The sequence below is a fragment of the Eretmochelys imbricata genome, chromosome 11 (genome assembly GCF_965152235.1).
Source record: "Eretmochelys imbricata isolate rEreImb1 chromosome 11, rEreImb1.hap1, whole genome shotgun sequence".
In the NCBI taxonomy this organism is placed as follows: domain Eukaryota; kingdom Metazoa; phylum Chordata; order Testudines; family Cheloniidae; genus Eretmochelys; species Eretmochelys imbricata.
This window is the reverse complement of record NC_135582.1, coordinates 70,210,957-70,234,153: the sequence shown is the minus strand read 5'-3', so window position 1 is coordinate 70,234,153 and position 23,197 is coordinate 70,210,957. Positions and strand designations below refer to the sequence as shown.

General features: G+C 42.1%; 1 protein-coding gene across 1 annotated transcript; it reads left to right on the top strand.

Annotated features, from left to right (window-relative positions):
* The first annotated feature begins 428 nt into the window (after nt 1-428).
* On the top strand, nt 429-23,197 carry COPS8 (COP9 signalosome subunit 8). Its single transcript, XM_077829858.1, has 8 exons — nt 429-591; nt 2,877-2,947; nt 5,053-5,101; nt 7,904-8,036; nt 12,801-12,908; nt 14,514-14,576; nt 19,417-19,458; nt 21,523-23,197. Exons 1-8 carry the CDS (start codon nt 514-516, stop codon nt 21,600-21,602), a joined length of 624 nt encoding a protein of 207 aa, XP_077685984.1. The 5' UTR covers nt 429-513; the 3' UTR covers nt 21,603-23,197.

The window sequence follows — 23,197 nt, the reverse complement described above, 5'->3', positions numbered from 1 at the left end:
ACATCCCTTTCCCCCCACAGCAACCCCAATATCCCCCTCCCCCACAGCAACCCCCCAATAAGCCCCACAGCAACCCCCCAATATCCCCCTCCTGCAACATCCCCCTCCCCCCACAGCAACCCCCCAATATCCCCCTCCCCCACAGCAACCCCCAATAAGCCCCCACAGCAACCCCCAATATCCCCCCGCAACATCCCCCTCCCCCACAGCAACCCCCACTATCCCCCTCCTGCAACATCCCCCTCCCTCACAGCAACCCCCAATAATACACCTCTCCCACACAGCAACGTCCCCAAACACCTCCCACCGCGCCCCGCCCAGCAGTCCCCCGAGTCCTCCAGTGCATACGAGACGGGCGAGACAGAGCGGCTACAGCTCCGGCCCGCGGCAGCTGGCGGGCGGAAGTGCGTAGCCCGCCGAGCCGGGCCCGGAAGTGGTGGGTGGCGCGCGCGGAGGGGCCGCTGCGGGCACCGAGCGGAGCGGGGCGGCTCGGGGCCGGGGCCGCGGGGGAAGATGCCAGTGGCGGTGATGGCGGACACCTCCTTCAGCTTCAAGAAGCTGCTGGAGCAGTGCGAGACCCAGGAGCTGGAGGTAGCGGGGCGGGCGCTGGGGCTCGCCGCACGCGGGCAGGGGCGGCAGCAGCAGCCGCCGCCGCCGCGAGAGACCGGTGGCCGCAGGGGCGGGAAGAGGGCGCGGCGGGGTGACGGTGACCAGTGGCCGCCTGAAGAGGTCGGCGCTGCTGCTGCTGCTGAACCCCCGCCCCCGCGGCTCAGCCCGGGGGCCACCGCCTCCCGGGGAGCCGCTCAGCCCGCTTCTGCCCGCGCTGGGACTCGCGGGAGCGGGGGCTGCCGCCGGCCCGCTGAGGGACCTCGCGCGACTCGCGTTCCCTCTCTGCCGTTCCCTCCTGGTGCCCCCTGTCTCGCCTCTTTAGTGTGGACCTTGTCAGAGCCCCGACTGTCCCTGGCTACGCGCGCGTGTGTGCGCACCCACATTGGTGCCCCATCATCCTAGGCACTGTCTCAGCTGGGCCTTCTCTCCATTACCATAATCCTGCGAACAATAGTAGTTCCTCCCAGGGTTTAATACCTGGGCCCTTAGAGGAGAAATCTTCTGTAGCTTTCTGCTAGAAAGCCTCTAATAAACTTGAAGCTTTCTCCTAAACTGGCTGCTTAGAAGAAGGAATATTCTCTTTTCTTTTTCCTCACATCCCAGAGCCCACTGGCTACAGCAAAGTGGTCTCCACTAATATCCCCCCCCCCCCCCCGCCTGTTTTTTGGGGTCCTACTCAGTACCTGTTTTGTGCCTGTCTGCAGCCATATGAGTATCTTGTCAATTTCACTTCTGCACAATAACCTTCTGAATAGCAGCAGTGGACGCTGGAGAAGGCTGGCCAACTTAGTTCTACTGCACCTTGAGAAAGCTCTGTGGCATCTCCTCCAAGCTCCCTGATGTTGGGAGCAGGGAATTGCTGGAGCTTAGTGAGCTCTTGGGAGCTGTTACAAGTCAGCATAAATTTTAGAGGAACCTCAAGGCAGCTGTAAGTTATCTCAGCATCAGATTTAGGGACATACCACTTTCCTCCTGCACTTTGAGCAGAACACTGCAACTAGTTCTCAGTCTCAGTGTATTTCAGTAGATGAGTTGGTTAAAGCCCTTTAACCAAATCAAGTAGCTGTGCAACTATCTGCATACATGTGCTTGCTGCATTGTCCTTATATGCACAGCACAACTGAAAGTCTAACAGAATTTTCATGTGTAATGAGTTCTATATTTTCAAATTTGTAACTTTGTTTTAAAACCTTTTTCTTTTTTTCAAACTCAGCATAGTGTGTGCTGCTTATATAGTACATGTCAAGTTTGAAGTTGCAAAGCTTGACTGGTGTGGAGTCAGTAAATAAGGAAGTGTTATTTTCTCCTCATAACACAAGAAGTGGGGTCACCAAATGAAATTAATAGGCAGCAGGTTTAAAACAAAAGGAAGTATTTGTCACACAATGCACAGTCAGCCTCTGGAACTCCTTGCCAGAGGATGTTGTGAAGGCCAAGACTGTAACAAGGTTCAAAAAAGAACTAGATAAGTTCATGGAGGATAAGTCCATCAATGGCTATTAGCCAGGATGGGTAGGCATGGTGTCCCGAACCTCTGTTTGTCAGAAGCTTGGAATGGGTGACAGGCGATGGATCACTGGATGATTACCTGTTCTGTTCATTCCCTCTGGGGCACCTGGCATTGGCCACTGTTGGAAGATAGGCTACTGGGCTAGATGGACCTTTGGTCTGATTCAGTATGGCTGTTTTTATGTTCTTGTTCTCAGTTCGTAATCGGGGGGGGGGAATGTACATTCATCTCCAAAATGGCCAAAGGAATTTTGCTTAGCCTTTGTTTAAAAAACAAACAAAACTTTCATGCAGAGACCAAGTATAGTAAAGTTCTGCCTAGAAACTAAAGGACTTGGAATGTCATGAATGAACACCTGGAGATGGGGCTTGGGTGGGAACTGTCTGGATCCTGAAGTATAGTGGCTGCTGCTAATGTCAGCGTTCTAATTGATGCTCATGTAACGAAAGACCTTATTGTATATATACCTTATTGTATATGCTGGGGAACAGGATTAAGGTTTCTGACTTGTTGGAATTAAAATTTTGACCTTAATATTGATGTAATCTTTTATATAATTTATAATAAAGCCAAACTGTCTGTGAACAGATGTGCACGCTCTCTGGTGTGGAAACTAGCTAATCTTGTGTGAAATGTTAAATTATGGGTTCTCTCCTGTTGGAATCAGAGATATTTAGTAAAAAAAATTACTTCAGTTTCCCTTCTTAACTGTTTAAGATGTATAATCCAATTAAGTGAGTTGGATTTGTTTTTTAAGGCCCCTGGAGGAATTGCAACACCCCCAGTTTATGGTCAGCTTCTAGCGCTATACCTGCTACACAATGACATGTAAGTAGCTGTTACTGTCACCCTAAAAATTTAAAATATGTACAGGAATTCAGTATCATAATTAGAACTTGACCTAAACTTGATAGAACTGTTTAAAAACTGTTGTGTGTTAATTATCCAGTGCACTGGGCACAAGTATGTGAAAACAGCAGCAAATGTACAGATAAACTAATGATCTTATGATTTTCTTCTTCCTTTCCAGCTTGTCAAGAATAATAAATGCTATTTCCCTGTAAAGTCTTTTTCTTCTCTCACCTGCCCCTTCTTGAAAGCCTGGGAAAACAGATGGGTCTTACAGTGTTCAGCTTACTCAGCTCTGGTGGCTCATGGCTGGTAGCTTTCCAGAGTCAGTGGCCACGTCTCTGCTGAAATGTCTTGTCTTCATATTCTTTGCAATTAAACCAGGGGGCTTATCTTCTCAAGTACCATAGCCAGGGTTTCATGCAAGGAGAGTGTCAGTTTTTCAAGCAGACATTATCCAATCCAGTTACTTTGCCAGCAGGTGCAGATCAGAAAGCACAGCTTGTAATTTACCTCCTTCTGGGAGAGACTGTATTCAACACTAGCTGAAGCTTCCAAATAGTCTTCCAGCGTAGCCCAATGTAGTGTGAATACTGTGATCTGTTCTGGAGATGGTGGTGGGAAACTGGCACGGTCCACGTAATGAAGAAAAGGTCTCAACCTTCTAGACCAGCGCTACTCAGAGTGGTGGTCCGTGGACTGGTGCCGGTCCACGAGCCATCAGCTGCCAGTCCGTGCACACACTGGGGAAAAAAAAAATTGCCGGTCCCCCACATCGGATAGCTTGAGAAGCACTGTTCTAGACAACCATGGATGGAAGAAACATTTTTGGCCACTATTGGCTACCTAAATATTAGAGGCCATTGAAGCAAATGAGATTCCCCCACAGATTGCAAAGCTGTATTGCAACTGGTAGACAATCACAGAAGCTGAAAACTTCTAACTAGTTCTTCTGATTGGGCATCAAAACAATCATCAGTTACTTTTAATCTTGTCTGTAATGCCAACCAGCTCTCCCTAATTCAAGTCTCAATCTGGTAAACACCGGGTAAATTGCTTAATCGTAGTCTGAAATTTAAAAGACCGTATTGAGATTGGACCTATTGAGATTGGTTACATTTCAATCATATTTAACACTTTCTTACTGCTGCTGTAAAATCCTGTAAGCTTTTTCAAATGAGCCACAATATAGATAAAATCCAGAAGTCTTTGCTTCTCAGCCTTACAGTATGTGCATATGCTGTGTCACTATATTGATATGCATTGTTCTTGAGGGTGTATAAGAACTATCAGGAATAATTCTGCTTTCAGGCTTCTGAAAGCATGGGTCACATATGCAGTTTTTAGCGTTTTAAGAAGTCAGCATCTACCCATGGATACCACAGAGTGATATCAGAAATCGCAATATTTCTCTTTACTTACAATGGAAGGTCAGAGAAATATCCAGCCATTGTGTTTACTATGTGGCTAAATGGTGATATTGGTATTTTGGCTGCTCATAGGAGAGGAGGGATCGGCACAAACTTTCCGGTTAACGGTCTTGTCAGTTTTAAGTGGGCACTCTAAAGATAAGGAACAACCTTTTCCTATATTGCTAAATAGCATCTTGGATTATTTAGGCTGAGCATTTTACCTCTTATTTACTTCTTGCTACTTGCATTTCACTAGGCTGAATAATGAACATAGACTTCAGTTTCTCTTTGGTGTTATCACGTGCTGCTGTTTATGTTCACAATATTGCAGGGGAATGTTTTCATTAAACTTCAATGTCACGACGTCTGAACACAGGCTTGCAAGATGTCCTCTTATTGCATCTATTTCAAAATTACTTGCATAGTTGAATTTTTGTATCTCCCTTGATATAAAGCCATTTTACTGCAGATTTTTAAGCATTAAGATGACGTGTATAGCATAAATCGGTGTGTGATGCTATTAAATGCTTGATTTGTTCACCCCATTAAGTGTAGCACTTACATCAGAAGACATCTTTAATATCACTGTCTTTTCGTAGGTTTCTAGCAGTAATTATCTGATGAATATAATTGTTAAAAATATTTTTAACTGATCTTTATTTTGTTTATTAGGAATAATGCACGATATCTTTGGAAAAGAATTCCTCCTGCTATTAAATCTGTAAGTACTCCTTTCAGTACAGTTTAAGACTGGAGATGGTACTGTGCTCTATTCTACATGTTTAGAGATAAGGGTTTTTCCAATATGTGGCATTTAAAATAAATCTTCACTTTTAGTCGGAGCTATGTGGTTGATGACTGGCCCAGGTTCAAAGTTTTGAGCTCTTCAACCACTTTGCCAGCAGATGGCACTGACCAGGCATGCCAGCCTGTTCCCTTTACTGATAGGTATCATCTGCATCTGTCTGCTTCTGCAAAATGTTCTCTTATTCTGTCTCTTTTGCTACACAAAATAATGAGCCTTTCAGGCCACCTCCTCAAAATACATTGGAGTTCAGCAAATCAGCAATAGTTGTTGCTGGAAACCTAGTTCCTCACGACAAAAATGGCCGTCAGCAGAAAGAAGGCAAAGGACCCATTCTGAGTACTTCCAGATACCAAAAGTCAGGCAGATACATCCTGCAGTTGATTCACAACCTCAGCCAACTTTTCAGAAGGTCAAAATGGTGTCTGGGAACACTTCTGTCACTGTTGGAAAGAGGAGGCTGATAACGTCACTGGATCTTATTTATAGTTATATTTACATGTGAATGTATCCCCTTATTGGCATGAATTTCAGAAGGTTCTGTCTGACTCTCCACCTGGGCTTTAGGAGACACTACAGTGTTCAGTGTAAATTACTATTCTCCCTATGATACACTGGAATGCAGTAGAATCCTAAAAGACGCATCTCAGAAGAAAGCTTTTTTTCTTCCTCCTTGCACCTCTTGGTATAATGGATAGAGGACTGAAAATAAAACAGCCAACAGGTATAGCAGGAACCAGACTCCACATTTTGTGTCTCATAGCTACAGTGATGTCTAACTACCAGAAACAATAGAATGCTTCCATATGAGGCACTCTCCAAGATATCTGAGATATGTGGCCACAAGCCAGACTAATCCATCATTCCAAAGTATGATTTAATGAATTCCAGTGGCTGGGTTTACAGATTACAAGTGAATACTGAAAGCTTTGTGTTGAACTACTGAATCCATAACAAGAACAGGAGTACTTGTGGCACCCTAGAGACTAACAAATTTATTAGAGCATAAGCTTCCATGGGCGACAGCCAACTTCCTCAGAGGCATAGAATGGAACATACAGTAAGATAGATAGATAGATAGATATATACATACACACACACACACACACACACACAGAGAGAGAAGGTGTTCACCACCTTCTGTGTGTGTGTATATATATCTATATATCTTCTTACTATATGTTCCATTCTATGCCTCCGATGAAGTGGGCTGTAGCCCATGAGAGCTTATGCTCTAATAAATTTGTTAGTCTCTAGGGTGTCACAAGTACTCCTGTTCTTTTTGCAGATACAGACTAACACGGCTGCCACACTGAATCCATAGTGTAGGTTTACTGTAATGCCCTGCTTGAATTAGAACCACCTTTTGAGAAGTCAGGTCTCTGATACCAAAAGTGCTTGCCTGTTTGTAGGATTTTTCTTTAGGATTTGGGTTTCTAAAGAGACAGTTGGGGACAGAAAGCTTTACATGAGGAAATAAGGAGGAAGTGGCACTGCAGTCCTCTGCCAAGAAGTCCTTGAGGTCTGAGACTGGGTAATAAATCCTTAGATACCTCTGAAAACCAATTTCCTAGTAGTGAAGGAAAGGTCAATCAGGCTCAGCCATTTGATAATAAAAGTCAACTAGTGGTCTCAGTAATATTGCTAGGTTTCAGAGTAACAGCCGTGTTAGTCTGTATTCGCAAAAAGAAAAGGAGTCCTTGTGGCACCTTAGAGACTAACCAATTTATTTGAGCATGAGCTTTCGTGAGCTACAGCTCACTTCATCAGATGCATCTGATGAAGTGAGCTGTAGCTCATGAAAGCTCATGCTCAAATAAATTGGTTAGTCTCTAAGGTGCCACAAGTAATATTGCTGGGTCAAACCTTTTTTTGTATCACACTTGCGATATAACTTGCCACACTTAGTAACTCCTCATTAACAGTAATTGTCACAGCAGCTTTTGCATCCTCTGACAAAACTCATGGGAGGTGATTTCCATGATCCTCATGCCCTTTTGTGGTTTGAAACAGAATTGACCTATCCAACAGGAATGAGAATCAGATTCACCTTTCATGCTGGAGGTCTTTCCTCTTCTTATCACCCAGACTGCTGCCTATTTCTATTCTAATATGTAATTATTAGTGACATGTTGCTCTGGAGACTAGTTAGCAAGATCCACTTTCTTGGCTACGTAGAAGAATCTCTATTAATTGCTTCTTGTATTTATACAGCTGGTTTCTAACTTGTCCACCTGATTGCTTTCTGTCTATATTTGTTAGCATATTTATCTGTTTGTACCCTTAATCATCCAAAATTAGTCCACTTTTAAAAAGTGTAGTATAATTGTGATGTGTGTGTTTCTTGCTCCCTTCTGCACCACATTTTTTGGATGGTGACGGGGGTGTAGAAAGATGGAATAAGCAAATAACACACTTTACTGTGTGGTGCTTGTCTTTTGAAGCGTTACCTGCTTTGTCAGTGTTAAAAAAAAATTGGAATTGTTTGAACTGGATCATCACTCTTATACCGGTATCAGTGACATATGTGGTACCATACTGTCTGACTCTTAATATCAGGATTACTGTGGTATTTCATTCTAATTGTTGTTGTGATGCCTACTTATTCAGAGAGGGAAAAAATATACTTCCAGCAAAATGCAATTAGTAGTGGAGTGGTCATGGCAGAGAATAATACCTATGTTCTGTTTTGATTGCTTGGTTGCTTTGTCACTGTAGGCAAATTCTGAACTTGGTGGAATTTGGTCAGTAGGACAAAGAATTTGGCAGAGAGACTTTCCAGGAATCTACACAACAATCGGCGCACATCAGTGGTCTGAGACTATTCAGCCAATCATGGAAGCACTTAGAGGTACAAAAATACTTGTTAATTTTTTAAACACAGATTAAGGGCAGAGAAGTTTAATTTGAATTTGTTTTGTTGGCCATATCGGACTATATGCTACCATTAACCCTTGCTCAAGACTCACTATGCAGTTCTAGGAGGTTGTATTTTGGCTTGGATTTTTAGTGTATGCTAACTTGCTGTCAGAACAATTTTGCTTAGATTGTGTATTCCTTGGCGCAAGGACATTCAGCCAGGCACTTTGACAGTTCTTGATAAATAGAAATATGCTTTCTGGAGTAACTGAGCAAATACCCAGGTGTTTTTGTTTTTGTTTAAGTAGAGCAGTAAATATTGAAAAATCTGAATCTTGAACATTTTGAAGAAATTTCTTTACCCATATAAGTTATTTATGAAACCAATATGTTTTGTACTCTCAAAATATTCTATCGATCTGTTTATACTACTGATTTAAAATTTCATTTGAAAACAAAATTAGGCCCTGATCCTGCAGTGTGTGCTGTGCAAGTAAAACCTTTGCTCATGTAGAACTCATTGCAGTGCTGGGCCAAATTTTGTTTACAAATGAAATATTAATTAGTACTGTAAACAGATGGATAGAATATTTTGAGTGTACAAAAGCTACTGGTTTCATAAATAACTCACTTGTGGAAAGAAATGTCTTCAAAATGTTCAAGATTCAATAAGTCTGTGGGCTTCATTGTTTTGGGAATATACTATTCTTGACAGGTTTCAGAGTAGCAGCCGTGTTAGTCTGTATTCCCAAAAAGAAAAGGAGTACTTGTGGCACCTTAGAGACCTGCATGAAAAACCCCCAAGCTTATTTTTACCGGCTTAGGTTAAAACTTCCCCAAGGTACAAACTATTTTACCTTTTGCCCCTGGATTTATTGCTGCCACTACCAAGTGTCTAACAAATATATAACGGAAAGAGCCCTCTTGGAGACGTTTTCCCCCCCAAAATCCTCCCAAACCCTACATCCCCTTTCCTGGGGAAGGCTTGATAAAAATCCTCACCAATTTGCATAGGTGAACACAGACCCAAACCCTTGGATCTTAAGAACAATGAAAAAGTAATCCGGTTCTTAAAAGAAGAATTTTAATAGAAGAAAAAGTAAATGAATCACCTCTGTAAAATCAGGATGGTAAATACCTTACAGGGTAATTAGATTCAAAACATAGAGACTCCCTCTAGGAAAAACCTTAGGTTGCAAAAAGACACAAAAACAGGAATATTCATTCCATTCAGCACAACTTATTTTATCAGCCATTTAAACAAAACAGAATCTAACGCATATCTAACTAGATTGCTTATTAGCCCTTTACAGGAGTTCTGACCTGTATTCCTGCTCTGGTCCCGGCAAAAGCAACACATAGACAGAGAGAACCCTTTGTTTCCAGGCAAATAGACAGAAAACCCCTCTAGTTGCTCTCAGGTTAAAAAAAAACAAAAAACCTTCTTCAGGTCTATGAAGACCTGTGAATTTCCCTGCAGGAGGTTAACTACCCTGCCTTTAGGTAGAGAAAACTCCCGCTCACAAAAGACAATTCCCTTTTGTCTCTGCTCTGGCCCCCAAGCACACACAAAAAAACCTCTTAACTGCTTTCAGCTTAAAACCTGCTTTCCAGCAGCCCAAGGGAAAAAAAATTTCCTTTTAAAATCTGTGCTTCTGGTTCAAAAAATCTCAAAATTTGTTAGTCTCCAAGGTGCCACAAGTACTCCTTTTCTTATTACTTCTTGAATATCCCTCTCACTCGGGGGTGGCCAAAGGAGCCAGAATTTACCTAAAAAGAAAAGGAGTACTTGTGGCACCTTAGAGACTAACCAATTTATTTGAGCATAAGCTTTCGTGAGCTACAGCTGACTTCATCGGATGCATACTGTGGAAACTGCAGAAGACATATACACAGAGACCATGAAACAATACCTCTTCCCATCCCACTCTCCTGCTGGTAATAGCTTATCTAAAGTGACCACTCTCCTTACAATGTGTATGAAAATCAAGGTGGGCCATTTCCAGCACAAATCCAGGTTTTCTCACCACCACCCCCCCCACAAAAAAAAAAAAAAAAAACCCACACACAAACTCACTCTCCTGCTGGTAATAGCTCATCCAAACTGACCACTCTCCTTACAATGTGTATGATTATCAAGGTGGGCCATTTACAGCACAAATCCAGGTCCCCCCCTCCCCCCCCCCACACACAAACTCGCTCTCATGCTGGTAATAGCTCATCCAAACTGACCACTCTCCTTACAATGTGTATGATTATCAAGGTGGGCCATTTCCAGCATAAATCCAAGTTTAACCAGAATGTCTGGGGGGGTAGGAAAAAACAAGGGGAAATAGGCTATCTTGCATAATGACTTAGACACTCCCAGTATCTATTTAAGCCAGAATTAATAGTATCCAATTTGCAAATGAATTCCAATTCAGCAGTTCCTCGCTGGAGTCTGGATTTGAAGTTTTTTTGTTGTAAGATAGCGACCTTCATGTCTGTAATTGCGTGACCAGAGAGATTGAAGTGTTCTCTGACTGGTTCATGAATGTTATAACTGGTTAAACTGGAATTTATGCTGGAAATGGCCCACCTTGATAATCATACACATTGTAAGGAGAGTGGTCAGTTTGGATGAGCTATTACCAGCAGGAGAGTGAGTTTGTGTGTGTATGGGGGTGGGGGGTGAGAGAACCTGGATTTGTGCTGGAAATGGCCCACCTTGATTTTCATACACATTGTAAGGAGAGTGGTCACTTTGGATAAGCTATTACCAGCAGGAGGGTGGGATGGGAGGAGGTATTGTTTCATGGTCTCTGTGTATATAATGTCTTCTGCAGTTTCCACAGTATGCATCCGATGAAGTGAGCTGTAGCTCACGAAAGCTTATGCTCAAATAAATTGGTTAGTCTCTAAGGTGCCACAAGTACTCCTTTTCTTTTTGCGAATACAGACTAACACGGCTGTTACTCTGAAACCAGAATTTACCTAGGTACATTGCCAAAGAGCCACAGTAATATGTCAGCAGCCCCCCATCAGCTCCTCTGCACCTGCCAGCAGCCCTGCTGATCAGTACCTCTCCCTCCTTCCCCATGCCTCCTGCGGCATGCAGGAGGCTCTGGGGAGAGGGGAGGAGCGAGGGTATAGTAGGCTCAGGGACGGGGGCAGGAAGGAGTGGGGGGGCCTTGGGGGAAGGGGTGAAGTAGGTGCAAGGCCTGTGGCAGAGTCAGGGGTTGAGCAGTGAGCGCGTGCACACACACCCCCCCAGGCACACTGGAAAGTTGTCGGCTGTAGCTCCAGCCCTGGAGTTGGTGCCTATGCAAGGAGCCGCACATTGACTTCTGAAGAGTCGCATGTGGATCTGGAGCCACAGGTTGGCCACCCGTGATCTAACTGAATAATTGAAATTTATACAGAGGGTATCACAACCACATTGTGTTGAAGGGATAGTTCCAACTATTTAAGAATAAAAATCAACCTTGAAGATTGTCCCATAGCCTTCAGAGATCTTAACTGACGGATTTCAAATATGAAGCTCCAATATAAAACCTTTACAGGAACGCATCAGTTTCAACATTAGATTTAAATGATTTCTTCTAATAAACACGGTGATGTACCATAAATAGAATGATGGGCCTCTTTTGCTTTCACATTATAGTCTAGTTTTAATTGCATATCTGGAATGCTGATGATCAAGCTTCTGATATGACACACCTTTCAAAATAAGTCCCTCTTATTGGATTCCACAAGCTTGACAATGTCTCTTTAAAATTAGTCTTGCAGCTAGCAGGATTCTAAGGAATCTTACTTGGAGTTTGCCTAACGTAAGCAGTTATGGGCAAAGATTCTACTTTTTCTTTTTTGAAAATTAAAGACACTTAGTGCAGATGTTTCTGAGTGGTAACATCTTGTTTAACACTAATGTACTAATAGCTTTTCACTGCAAGAGGGCACTAGAGTCTGTGAAAATATTTTTTTGCCGGCTATTTCACTATCCCCTCTCAAAACATGAATTCCAGTTCATTCTTTGGGCTAATAAGGAAACAATTTGATGTAGTGTTACTTTGGAGCCATATTGGGATTAAAGCATCATTTAAGACATGAATCTGTCATTTATTTAAACATTTATTATTTATTTTTAATTATTGAATAATTATATTTAAACTGAAATTAGTAATTGACTTTTTAGAATTTTGCAGAAATAAAATTGTATAGCTAATTAGCTATGAACATTTCAGTTTTACTTACAGTAAAATTGGAAGCATTTTAGCACTTTCTGGAGTTACACCAAAATGTTTTAAAATACTAAGATGATTTTCAGAACATGTTATCCAGATCCTGTCATTCTGAATGAGCCTAGTCCTGGGTTCAAGAGCAAAGTGACTAGACTGTACCTCATGCCCTTTGTGCTTAAATGTTAACTGTTAAGGCACAGGGTTGGGAGTTAGGTGATCTAGGTTCTGTTCCTAGCTCTACCACAGACTTGGGCAAGTTCTTTTAATCTCTTTGCCTCAATGTCTCTATCTGTAAGTCATGATACTTACTGCTTGCCTCAGGTGTGTTGAAGCTCCACTAATATTTACAAAGCCTCTTTTAAGCTTGCACTCAATGGAACATACTGTGTAAATATAAACTATTAGTATTAAGCACAAGATTTGCAGAAATGTGGCTCTCCACTGTTATGTGAGGAGACACAAAGCATTTTCAGACTTGCTGTGTGTTTTGAAGACTGAGACAATTGTATCTTTTAAAAATGTGTTCCCCATAATAGATGCAACTAGGAGACGAGCTTTTGGACTGGTTTCTCAGGCATATACCTCAATAATTGCAGATGATTTTGCAGCCTTTGTTGGACTTCCTGTAGAAGAAGCTGTGAAAGGTAAGCTTACTGTTTTACTTTCTAGATTATCTTTGAACAGACAATTTTGTTTTGAGGCTGAGACCAGAATTAAATTGACCAACTAAAGAATCCCATTATAAAATAAAAGGGGTTAAGAACACTTTCCCTTCCTTACACCAAGTCAAGAAAAGGCCAGAGGGCCCTCTGTATTTAGAAAATTCATCATTGTAGGCCTAACAGATTTTGGTGAAAATGTTTCAAATAAATTGAAGGAAAACTGGAGATAAAGTTGACCTTTATGAAATTTTAATAATGGATTCTTGTACGTTCCTGATTTTTAATGGAGTGCTGTTCGACAGCTTGGGTCTGAAGTCTTGTCTGTAAAAGAAAACCTTTACAAAACCTAAGTAATAGGGTTTCCATTAATGTAAATCTGTTCTTGGAATTTAAATATTTCAAAGCAGTGTTACAATGTGAATATTGCCAACAACTGCTTGTACCAGAGAATCGGAAAGTGATACTGGTTAGAAACCATAGTGACATTTCCTAGTCTGTATTTCACTCATCTTGTCAGATTAAAATAAAGTAAAATTAAAACATAAACGTATATATTAAATAACATTTCAAAAAAATTTCCATTTTAATAATCTAGGAATATCTGTAACATGTGAAGTACATCGTGTGGAGTAGGTTTCACCCTGCTCAGTTCTCTGCTCAATGAGGTCCCACTTCTGCCGCTGCTGCTCTTGTAACTCCTTTTAAGGCAAAGGGATGGGGAGTAGAGGGGTACAGCAAAATAAAGTGGGAGGAGGATCCAAAAATATACATAAGGTTGAGATTATTATGAAAGCAGATGATTACTGAGAAGGGAAACAGTAAAAGCAAATTGCTTAATTTTTAGGATGGGAAATGTATTTGAGTTCTCCAGTTACCACCATTTACTAGGTTAGGATCCACAATAAACCTTCCTCCTTTGAAATAGCGGAGGAATTCCATTTTTCGTAAGAGTGTGAGAAGCCCACGCTGCAGGACAAGAAATGAAAGTAAAGCTTTGCATCAGGCCTGACTGAATAAGTCTCAGGATACTATCACTTCTACAAAGGTCATGCATTTGTACAACTAAATGTCTCCAGCAGTGCATCTTGTCGTAAGCTCTTCTGAGAAATAAATCTTTAAAAAGTTGGATTGCAGAGTAAAAGTGTATTCAAACATTTTCCAGTAAGTGGGAACTTTGGATTATTTGATACTGGAGTCAAACACACAGGATATCATTTCTCCCTCACCCCTTTCCCTTCAACCTGCCTACCTGTTTCCCTTTAGCTGATCACCGCCTAAATAAACCTAGCGTCTTCCCCCCCCGCCCCCCAACCTCCCCAAAAAGTGGATCTAACATGACACTTGCTGTCATCACTTTGTTCACTTTGCTTATGTGTTCCTACCCTTTCCCTCACACTGTCTCTGTATTGTCTGTTTAGATTGTAAGCTCTTCAGGGGAGGGACCATGTCTGTGTTGTGTTTATACAGCGCCTAGCAAATGGGGTGCTGGTCCATGGCTGAGGCTCATAGGTGCTATGGTAATACATATAATAAATTGTAATAATAGTAATTGTTTCGTTCTTATGAATTTTTAAAATGCATTTTCAGGTGTGTTAGAACAAGGATGGCAAGCAGACTCAACAACTCGTATGGTAATGCCTAAAAAGCCAGGTAGGTGGAGCTGTTATTCCATGATGCATTTTGGATCTGGCTTGATATTTCTAGTATTGTATCCTTTAGTGTAATTAAAATTATGCCTAATATAATTTGAGTTTGTTTTGTATAGCAAGGGCATCTTGACACAGGAGATTAGGGGAGCGGCTTCACAGAGCTTACTTTTTGCCAATGACATTATGCTGTTCCGTAAAGATAAATACTAACTGGAAAGAGACCTAGGGCTGCATTGTAAGAAAATGGTATACAGATCAGCCAACAAAAGATGGAACACGTGCAGTACTTAATTGAGAGGGACAACAAGAAGCCAGTAAAATTAGTTAGTATGTGCGACAGTTGAAGTACCTCGGTTCACTGTTGAGCCATTCAGAGAATGTGACTTGAATGATGTTTGGTATAAATGAAGAGAGTTGAAGGGAATTCTCCTCAATAAGAGTATGCCAAGTAAACTACAGAGCAAAGTGTGTAAGATCATGATTAGGCCAGCCACGGTGTCTGGGTCGGAATTCTGGCCAATAAGGGCGAGAGAACTACTTCTGCTTCATGCTGCTGAAATGAGAATGATCAGGGGAACACTTGGGTAAGACCAGAGCTGGTACGTTACGTAATGAAATGGTACAAGCTGGGAGGCAGAAAGTCTCCATTATGGAAAAGCTGAGGGAGTATCGACTTAGATGGCCGAGTCCTGTGGGATGATGTGGGTTACATTGGACAGGGAGGGCAAGAGCTAGTAATTGTGGGACAAAGATGACAAGGAAGACCTGGAAAAGGATGGTTCGAAATGCTGAAGGAGGACATGAAAGTTGGTGTCAGCTTGGAATATGCTCAAATAAATTGGTTAGTCTCTAAGGTGCCACAAGTACTCCTTTTCTTTTTGCGAATACAGACTAACACGGCTGCTACTCTGAAACCCGTCAAAAATTATTAGGGGATTGGAACACATGAGTTATGAGGAGAGGCTGAGGGAACTGGGGATGTTTAGTCTACGGAAGGGAAGAATGAGATTTGATAGCTGGTTTCAACTACCTGAAAGGGGGTTCCAAAGAGGATGGCTCTAGACTGTTCTCAGTGGTAGCAGATGACAGAACAAGGAGTAATGGTCTCAAGTTGCAGTGGGGGAGATTTAGGTTGGATATTAGGAAAAACTTTTTCACTAGGAGGGTGGTAAAACACTGGAATGCGTTACCTAGGGAGGTGGTGGAATCTCCTTCCTTAAAAGTTTTTAAGGTCAGGCTTGACAAAGCCCTGGCTGGGATGATTTAGTTGGGGATCGGCCCTGCTTTGAGCAGGGGGTTGGACTAGATGACCTCCTGAGGTCCCTTCCAACCCTGATATTCTATGATTCTACTTGGTTGCCACCTAAAAGTTATCAATATTTGGCAGTTGCCAATAAGCAGAAGGCAGGTTTGTGAGGCTGCAGCTAGGGAAGGAAGCACTGTGATGTGCAATGTGATCTGCAAACCTCATTGCAGGCAGAGCAGCCCACAGGAAGGGCCACTGGAGCCCAGGTGCTGAGGCTTTCTGCGAGGAGGAGGGACACTGGGAGCCCATGGAACTGAACAGTACCTCTTCCTGCGCTCTCTGGGCATCAGTCCCAGACCTTCCTTCCTTGGGTGCAGCCCCCAGGCAGGGTACAATGCTGAGAGCACAGGATGAGGTACTGTGCAGCTCTAGTATCCAAGTTTTAGCTACTGCTCTGCACATAGCCTCCCCACCCAGCCTGCAGCATCTCCCCTCCTGTGCGGTCCAGGTGCACAGGCAGGTTTGCAGGGCTGCAGCCCCAGAAGGAAGCACTGGGATGTACTGAGCACAGGCTGCAGGAACATTTGCAGGGCTGTAGCCAGGAAAGACCCATCCCAGCATCTCCCTTCCTGGCTGCAGCCTAGCAAACCTGCCTGCAACTGGGGTCTCTCTTCCAAAAAATATTGTGAATAAATGGCATGCCATTGCTAATATCCAAATCCCATTAACATTAAACTCAATGGGACGGGACTGGTTCCTGAAAAAATGTTGCTGTTAACCAAAAGTTAATACTTACTTCATTTTACACAAAGTAGATTCTGTGTTCAGTATGAACAGTGCTGGGTGTAAAAAAAGAAAGCAAACACTTTGTGCAGATCCTTCAAATGTGTAAGGAGGCAGACAGTGGTACGGTGTAGTTCAGCACGATCATGTATTTATGTGTCTGTGTTTTGAGACAAGATTATACACTCCACTACTTTTTTTAAATCGTAATTGTGATACGGTATTGAAAAGATAAAGCAAGTTTTTGCAAACAGCACACTGGGAAATGCTTGTCTTTAACAAAAGTAATGCTAATTAATTTCTATTTATGTAAAAACTTGAGTAAAATTTTGCAAAGAGCAGAGAGTGCTGTTCTAAACTTCTTAAATACTAGTTTTAAACAGCACTGTAAAAACAAGGAAGAGAGGTGATTAGATCTACCAGAATATATCTTGCTCCTAAAATGTACTGTTATATTTAATGAGCTAGGAAAAAATCCTACTGTCTTGGGCTCCTGAACAATTAAAATCCTGCTCACCCGAACAAAAAATAATGATTTAATGTGTTCCAGACAAGGTGGTGAAATTCACTTACAGTCCTGGGTGTATTGACTGACCTGAGGTTTGAACACACACCACCTGACTCAGCTGAACAGGCGTATCCTCCATTTTTTCCCCCTGTGATATGATGATGTTTACAGCAAAACAGTTTGCAACCCACACTGTGCTAACTAGTGCATATAACTAAAAGTGCTGCGTGGGGCTGAACTTCCATTGTGAGACAAATGAAATCGGCAGGAGGCCAGTCGTCATTTTCAGTCTGTCATTCACTATGCTTAGGAGTTTAAATGGACCGATATTATACTATACAATAAAAATTTCCATGAAAGAAAATAGTAATAGGTTTCAGAGTAACAGCCGTGTTAGTCTGTATTCGCAAAAAGAAAAGGAGTACTTGTGGCACCTTAGAGACTAACCAATTTATTTGAGCATGAGATTTCGTGAGCTACAGCTCACTTCATCAGATGCATACCGTGGAAACTGCAGCAGACTTTATATATACACAGAGAATATGAAACAATACCTCCTTCACCTTCACCCCCCACCTAAAACCCCTCCAACGCATTATTAAGGATCTACAACCTATCCTAAAGGATGACCCAACACTCTCACAAATCTTGGGAGACAGGCCAGTCCTTGCCTACAGACAGCCCCGCAACCTGAAGCAAATACTCACCAACAACCACATACCACACAACAGAACCACTAACCCAGGAACTTATCCTTGCAACAAAGCCCGTTGCCAATTGTGCCCACATATCTATTCAGGGGACACCATCACAGGGCCTAATCACATCAGCCACACTATCAGAGGCTCGTTCACCTGCACATCCACCAGTGTGATTTATGCCATCATGTGCCAGCAATGCCCCTCTGCCATGTACATTGGTCAAACTGGACAGTCTCTACGTAAAAGAATAAATGGACACAAATCAGATGTCAAGAATTATAACATTCATAAACCAGTTGGACAACACTTCAATCTCTCTGGTCACGCAATCACAGACATGAAGGTCGCTATCTTAAAACAAAAAAACTTCAAATCCAGACTCCAGCGAGAAACTGCTGAGTTGGAATTCATTTGCAAATTGGATACTATTAATTTAGGCTTAAATAGAGACTGGGAGTGGCTAAGTCATTATGCAAGGTAGCCTATTTCCTCTTGTTTTTTCCTACCCCCCCCCCCCCCCCGATGTTCTGGTTTAACTTGGATTTAAACTTGGAGAGTGGTCAGTTTGGATGAGCTATTACCAGCAGGAGAGTGAGTCTGTGTGTGTATGGGGGTGGGTTTTTGGAGGGGGGTGAGGGAGTGAGAGAACCTGGATTTGTGCAGGAAATGGCCTAACTTCATTATCATGCACATTGTGTAAAGAGTTGTCACTTTGGATGGGCTATCACCAGCAGGAGAGTGAATTTGTGTTGGGGGGTGGAGGGTGAGAAAACCTGGATTTGTGCTGGAAATGGCCTAACCTGATGATTACTTTAGATAAGCTATTACCAGCAGGACAGTGGGGTGGGAGGAGGTATTGTTTCATATTCTCTGTGTATATATAAAGTCTGCTGCAGTTTCCACAGTATGCATCTGATGAAGTGAGCTGTAGCTCACGAAAGCTCATGCTCAAATAAATTGGTTAGTCTCTAAGGTGCCACAAGTAATAGGTTTGTTTCTAAGGGCTTGTCTTCACTACGGGGGTAAGCTGACCTGAGTTACGCTACTCCAACTACGTGAATAACAGCTGGAATCGACGTAGCTTAGGTCGACTTATCCCGGTGTCTTCACTGTGCTGCTTCGACAGGAGACGCTCTCTGGTCAACTTCCCTTACTCTTCTCAGAGAGCTGGAGTACCAGGTTGACCGGAGCGTGCTCTGCCATCAATTTAGCAGGTCCTGCTTCCTGCTGCATCGATCTCACCATAGTGAAGACCAGCCCTATGGATTATGGAGTTTTAGACAATTTTGGCTTAGTACATTAGAACTTTGCATAATGACAGGTTTCAGAGTAGCAGCCGTGTTAGTCTGTATTTGCAAAAAGAAAAGGAGTACTTGTGGCACCTTAGAGACTAACAAATTTATTTGAGCATAAGCTTTCGTGAGCTACAGCGCACTTCATCTCATCCGATGAAGTGCGCTGTAGCTCACGAAAGCTTATGCTCAAATAAATTTGTTAATCTCTAAGGTGCCACAAGTACTCCTTTTCTTTTTACATTAGAACTGTATTTTTAGCAGAATGGGTCCCTTAATGGATTAACATTTCCATTGCATTTTTCCTTTAGGGGCACTGGAAGCTTCCTTTAACAGATTTATTCCTTTACCAGGTATTTGCTCATTTTGATTTATTTTAAAAAGTGTAATATAGATAAATACACAATTTGCCTTTATGAAACTCTTATGTGCCCTTTACATACGTAAACAAAACAAGTAGCTAACTCAGCATCACCTTCCCAGCAATGTCAAATGAAACGCACAACCTCCAGCAAATCACTCACTGACCAGGCAAAATTAACCCCCTCCTCAGCTTTTCTCTCCCACAGACGTCTGAGTGAGGGTGAGCACTGTAGCATGCCCAGGAACCAGTAAAACCCAGGCTAGTTTAGACCAAGTAGAGAACTGGTTCCAGAATAGAAACACCCTCGGAGAACTGCCAGTCCCCTCTCTTAAATTGAGAAGGATCCAGCTCAAGCATCTCAGTTGTGATTGTCATAAGGAGAGTTACCTCTCAAGTAGGCAAGTCCCAAGTGTTTAAATGGCTTTATAGCCTCTGTATGATGCAAAGAATGTATTATCTTAAACTTTCCTTTAGACAAAAAATTTGAAGTGACTCTTCCAGCTTCCTCCTCTCATTTTATTTTTTTTAATTAAACTGAAGGCTTCATAATGGATTAAACTGTACAATTTTCATTGGTGATGCTGGCACCTAAAACTCTGTTCTCCATATGATACAACTGAGTATATTCAGAATACATCTGATTTGATGGTTTGATACATGTATTATAGATTCCAAGTGAACTTACATTTAGTGGAGGTTTGTCTTTCCAAGCGAGTGTGAAGTCTCTCATTTAAAAAAACATGCTTTCAAAAAGCAATAGCCTTCTGTTTTCCCCCATCTGGAAGTGGGGTGCTTTGCATATTTGGGGTTGAGGATTCATTTTTTTTATACAAAGGCTAGGTGAATATCTCCCCAGTGTACTTTCCCTCAGAGAAGACCTTACAGGAGGAATCACTTCTATATAACACATTGTTTCTCTGCCTTCCCTTTCCTCAGTTTTGACTCCTTGTGGTGTTTTCCTTTCTTCGCACTATTTTTCATTTCTCCTCCTAATTATCTCTTGCCTCTATTCTTGACGGTCCCTTCAGTTTATTCTCATTCTACTCTTCTTTTCTCTTACCCCTAAATTTCATTCTGTTTCTCTTAATTTTCCCTTCCATTTTCAGTTATCCTCCTCTCTAACCTGCACTTCACCCTTACCACTAGATAACTCAGCATTCTTGTAGAGTTGGTACATGTACTATGGCTGCCTTCTCTTGCCAGCCATCCAGTGCTTTTTCCACCCTGCCTTGATTAGGTATGTCTCACTTTACCTTAGAGACAAAGCTCAGCAGACATGCTCATTATTGCTGCTTCTAGAGCAGAGGTGGCCAAACCGCAGCTCACAAGCCGGAGGCGGCACTTTACAGTTTGTGGCTCACAGAGCCCCGCCTCCCTTACTCCCTTCTCCACCTACCAGACTGGGATTGGGGGTTGCTCAGGGCTTCTGCCCTGCATCAGGGTGGTGGGGCCTAGGGGCTTCTGCCCTATGGGAAGACTGGTCTCAAGCCTTCAGCTGAAGTCACAGCTGGTGCACCCTGGAGGGCTGAAGCCCCACGCCCTGGCTGGCACGCCTGGCTCTCGAACTTCTGAAGATTATTATATGTGGCTGAGAGGGTCAGTAAGTTTGGCCACCCCTGTTCTAGAGGAAGGCAGAATGCAAGCAGACCTATAGGAACTTTACTGTAGGTGAAGATGCTGCAGGAGTCATTTCCAGAGTTCGCAAACAGACATGATGTGCTGGAAACTTGGCAGTCCTTCAGTGTATGCCAATAGCTCTTGAGGAATGAAGAGGTCTAGAAGTAGTGATAGATGTATCCTAGCTATTCATAACTTTTGTTGCAGTTGTGGTGTGTTATGGGCCAAATAAGTAATTCCTTCTCCACAACACAACAAAGAATATATGAGGAGATCGCGAGTAGGAGTGTGAGTCACTCTTGGACTGATGAGGAAACAATCTGAGGAATTTAGTATGCATTTTTCTTTAATGTCAAGGTTGCTGGGATGGGTGATGTTGGGCTTTGGTTTGCCTCCTTAATTTTATTAATGCTGTGTGTGTTTGTGTTCTTTATAGAACCTGCTACAGTTCCACCAATTCCTAATGAACAACAGTTGGCCAGATTGACTGACTATGTGGCTTTTCTTGAAAATTAATGACCCCAATCCTGTGTTCAAGACAGAACCTGGAAATTCTGTGTACTGGCAGTTCTACTATCTAAAACTTACTTTTTATCCTGTTTTGTTGAATGTTGCAGCCTCCCACTACTGGAATATGTTGATAAAATATATATAGTATATATTTTGTTCCTATATGTGTTTTGCCAAAGCAAAGTTAGTAGTTGAAATAGTCCTTAACTCCAATAATATTTATCCATTAGGTACACAACAGTATTACATGTTAAGTTTTATTCTCTTATGACTCTCAGTGGGAAAAGACATATCTCTCCAACTGTACTGATATAGTCTATTGCAAAGCAGCAAGCAGAAGGAAAGAAGAGTTTCCATCAGCAAAGGAGATAAACGTAATCATTAAGTCCTTTGTACTTGTGGCTTTGATGCTTCCATTGCTGGCAGTGGAATACTTACCAGGAAAATCAGTCACAAATGGATTAAGTATAAAGAGGGGAAAGTTATTCTACCTGCATCTGTAAAGGGGAAGCCTTGCAAAGTACAATAAATATTTGGTTGTGAACTATAAGTTACATTAAGTTACAGTAACTATTACTGTACTTTCCTGCAAGATTCCTTCCATTTATGGTGAGATTTTTATAACTGGTTACTCTTGTATCCATCATTGCTTACCTATTTTTGAGTTGTCTTATTTCCCCTAGGGTTAGTTTTGAGTGCTCTATGAAAGCTATTTGTAGGCTGGTGTACTTATTTTTTTTTTTTTTTTTACCGCAGACTGATATTTTTAATATACCTGGGGCACCTAGAGAATACATTTCAGAAAGTTGCTGTGGGAGTTGGGGGAGGCAAATGTTCACTTCACTTGCTCTGAAAAAGCATTTGGTTTTGGAAGGCTTAACTTTTAAAAGCAGCCACTCTTAGGGCACTCAGACCAATATTTTGCCCTGTAACTTGTTAGAAAGTTATGCCGTGATTCTCAATACTACTCTAAAGCCTGGATCTACTTGTGTCATAGGCTGGTGATGGCTTCACCGGAAGGAGTTTTTTGCCTGCCTTTTTACCTTTCTGGACTGCTCTTTTCATTGGAAAAGAATTTAAAAATTAGATGCCTTTGAATAAAAGAAATCTATGGAGGATGGGCTGGAGTATGCTGCACCATCAGTTCGAGTAGCATACGTCCTGTACTGCTGTATGAATCCTTGAATTCAAAATGCACTTCAGAATTGGAAAGGAAACAACTTACATTCCCTTGCCTGATCCTAATGTTTAAAAAAATGGAATCGGGGCACATAGTGGTGCTTTAAAGGGCAGTGCATGCCTTTACCTTCCTCTCTCCTTTCATTTGGTTGTCAACATATTCAGTGGCTTGTCACTTGAAGATGGCAGGTTCCTGTTATCTGTAGTGACATTCTCCCAGTGTGTGCTACCTACTGTACATTCTTTTGTTTTGGGTCCGAGGGAAAGGGGTTCTAAATTGTGCGCTGTTGCTTTTAGACCCCCTTTTACATGTAACCATTTACGTTCAAAAGATTATTTATTTGAAGCCCTTCCAAGTCTTGGATCTCTATAAATATTGATGCAAATATAATTTCAGTGATATTAAAACATGTTTACACTAA

What these genes read in the sequence shown, in the direction of transcription:
- COPS8 (XM_077829858.1), top strand. Translation starts at nt 514, where the DNA reads ATGCCAGTGGCGGTGATGGCGGACACCTCCTTCAGCTTCAAGAAGCTG. An exon ending in TACCTGCTACACAATGACAT is followed by an intron (nt 2,948 to 5,052) that starts GTAAGTAGCTGT and finishes TTTGTTTATTAG; the next exon opens with GAATAATGCACGATATCTTT. An exon ending in AATCATGGAAGCACTTAGAG is followed by an intron (nt 8,037 to 12,800) that starts GTACAAAAATAC and finishes TCCCCATAATAG; the next exon opens with ATGCAACTAGGAGACGAGCT.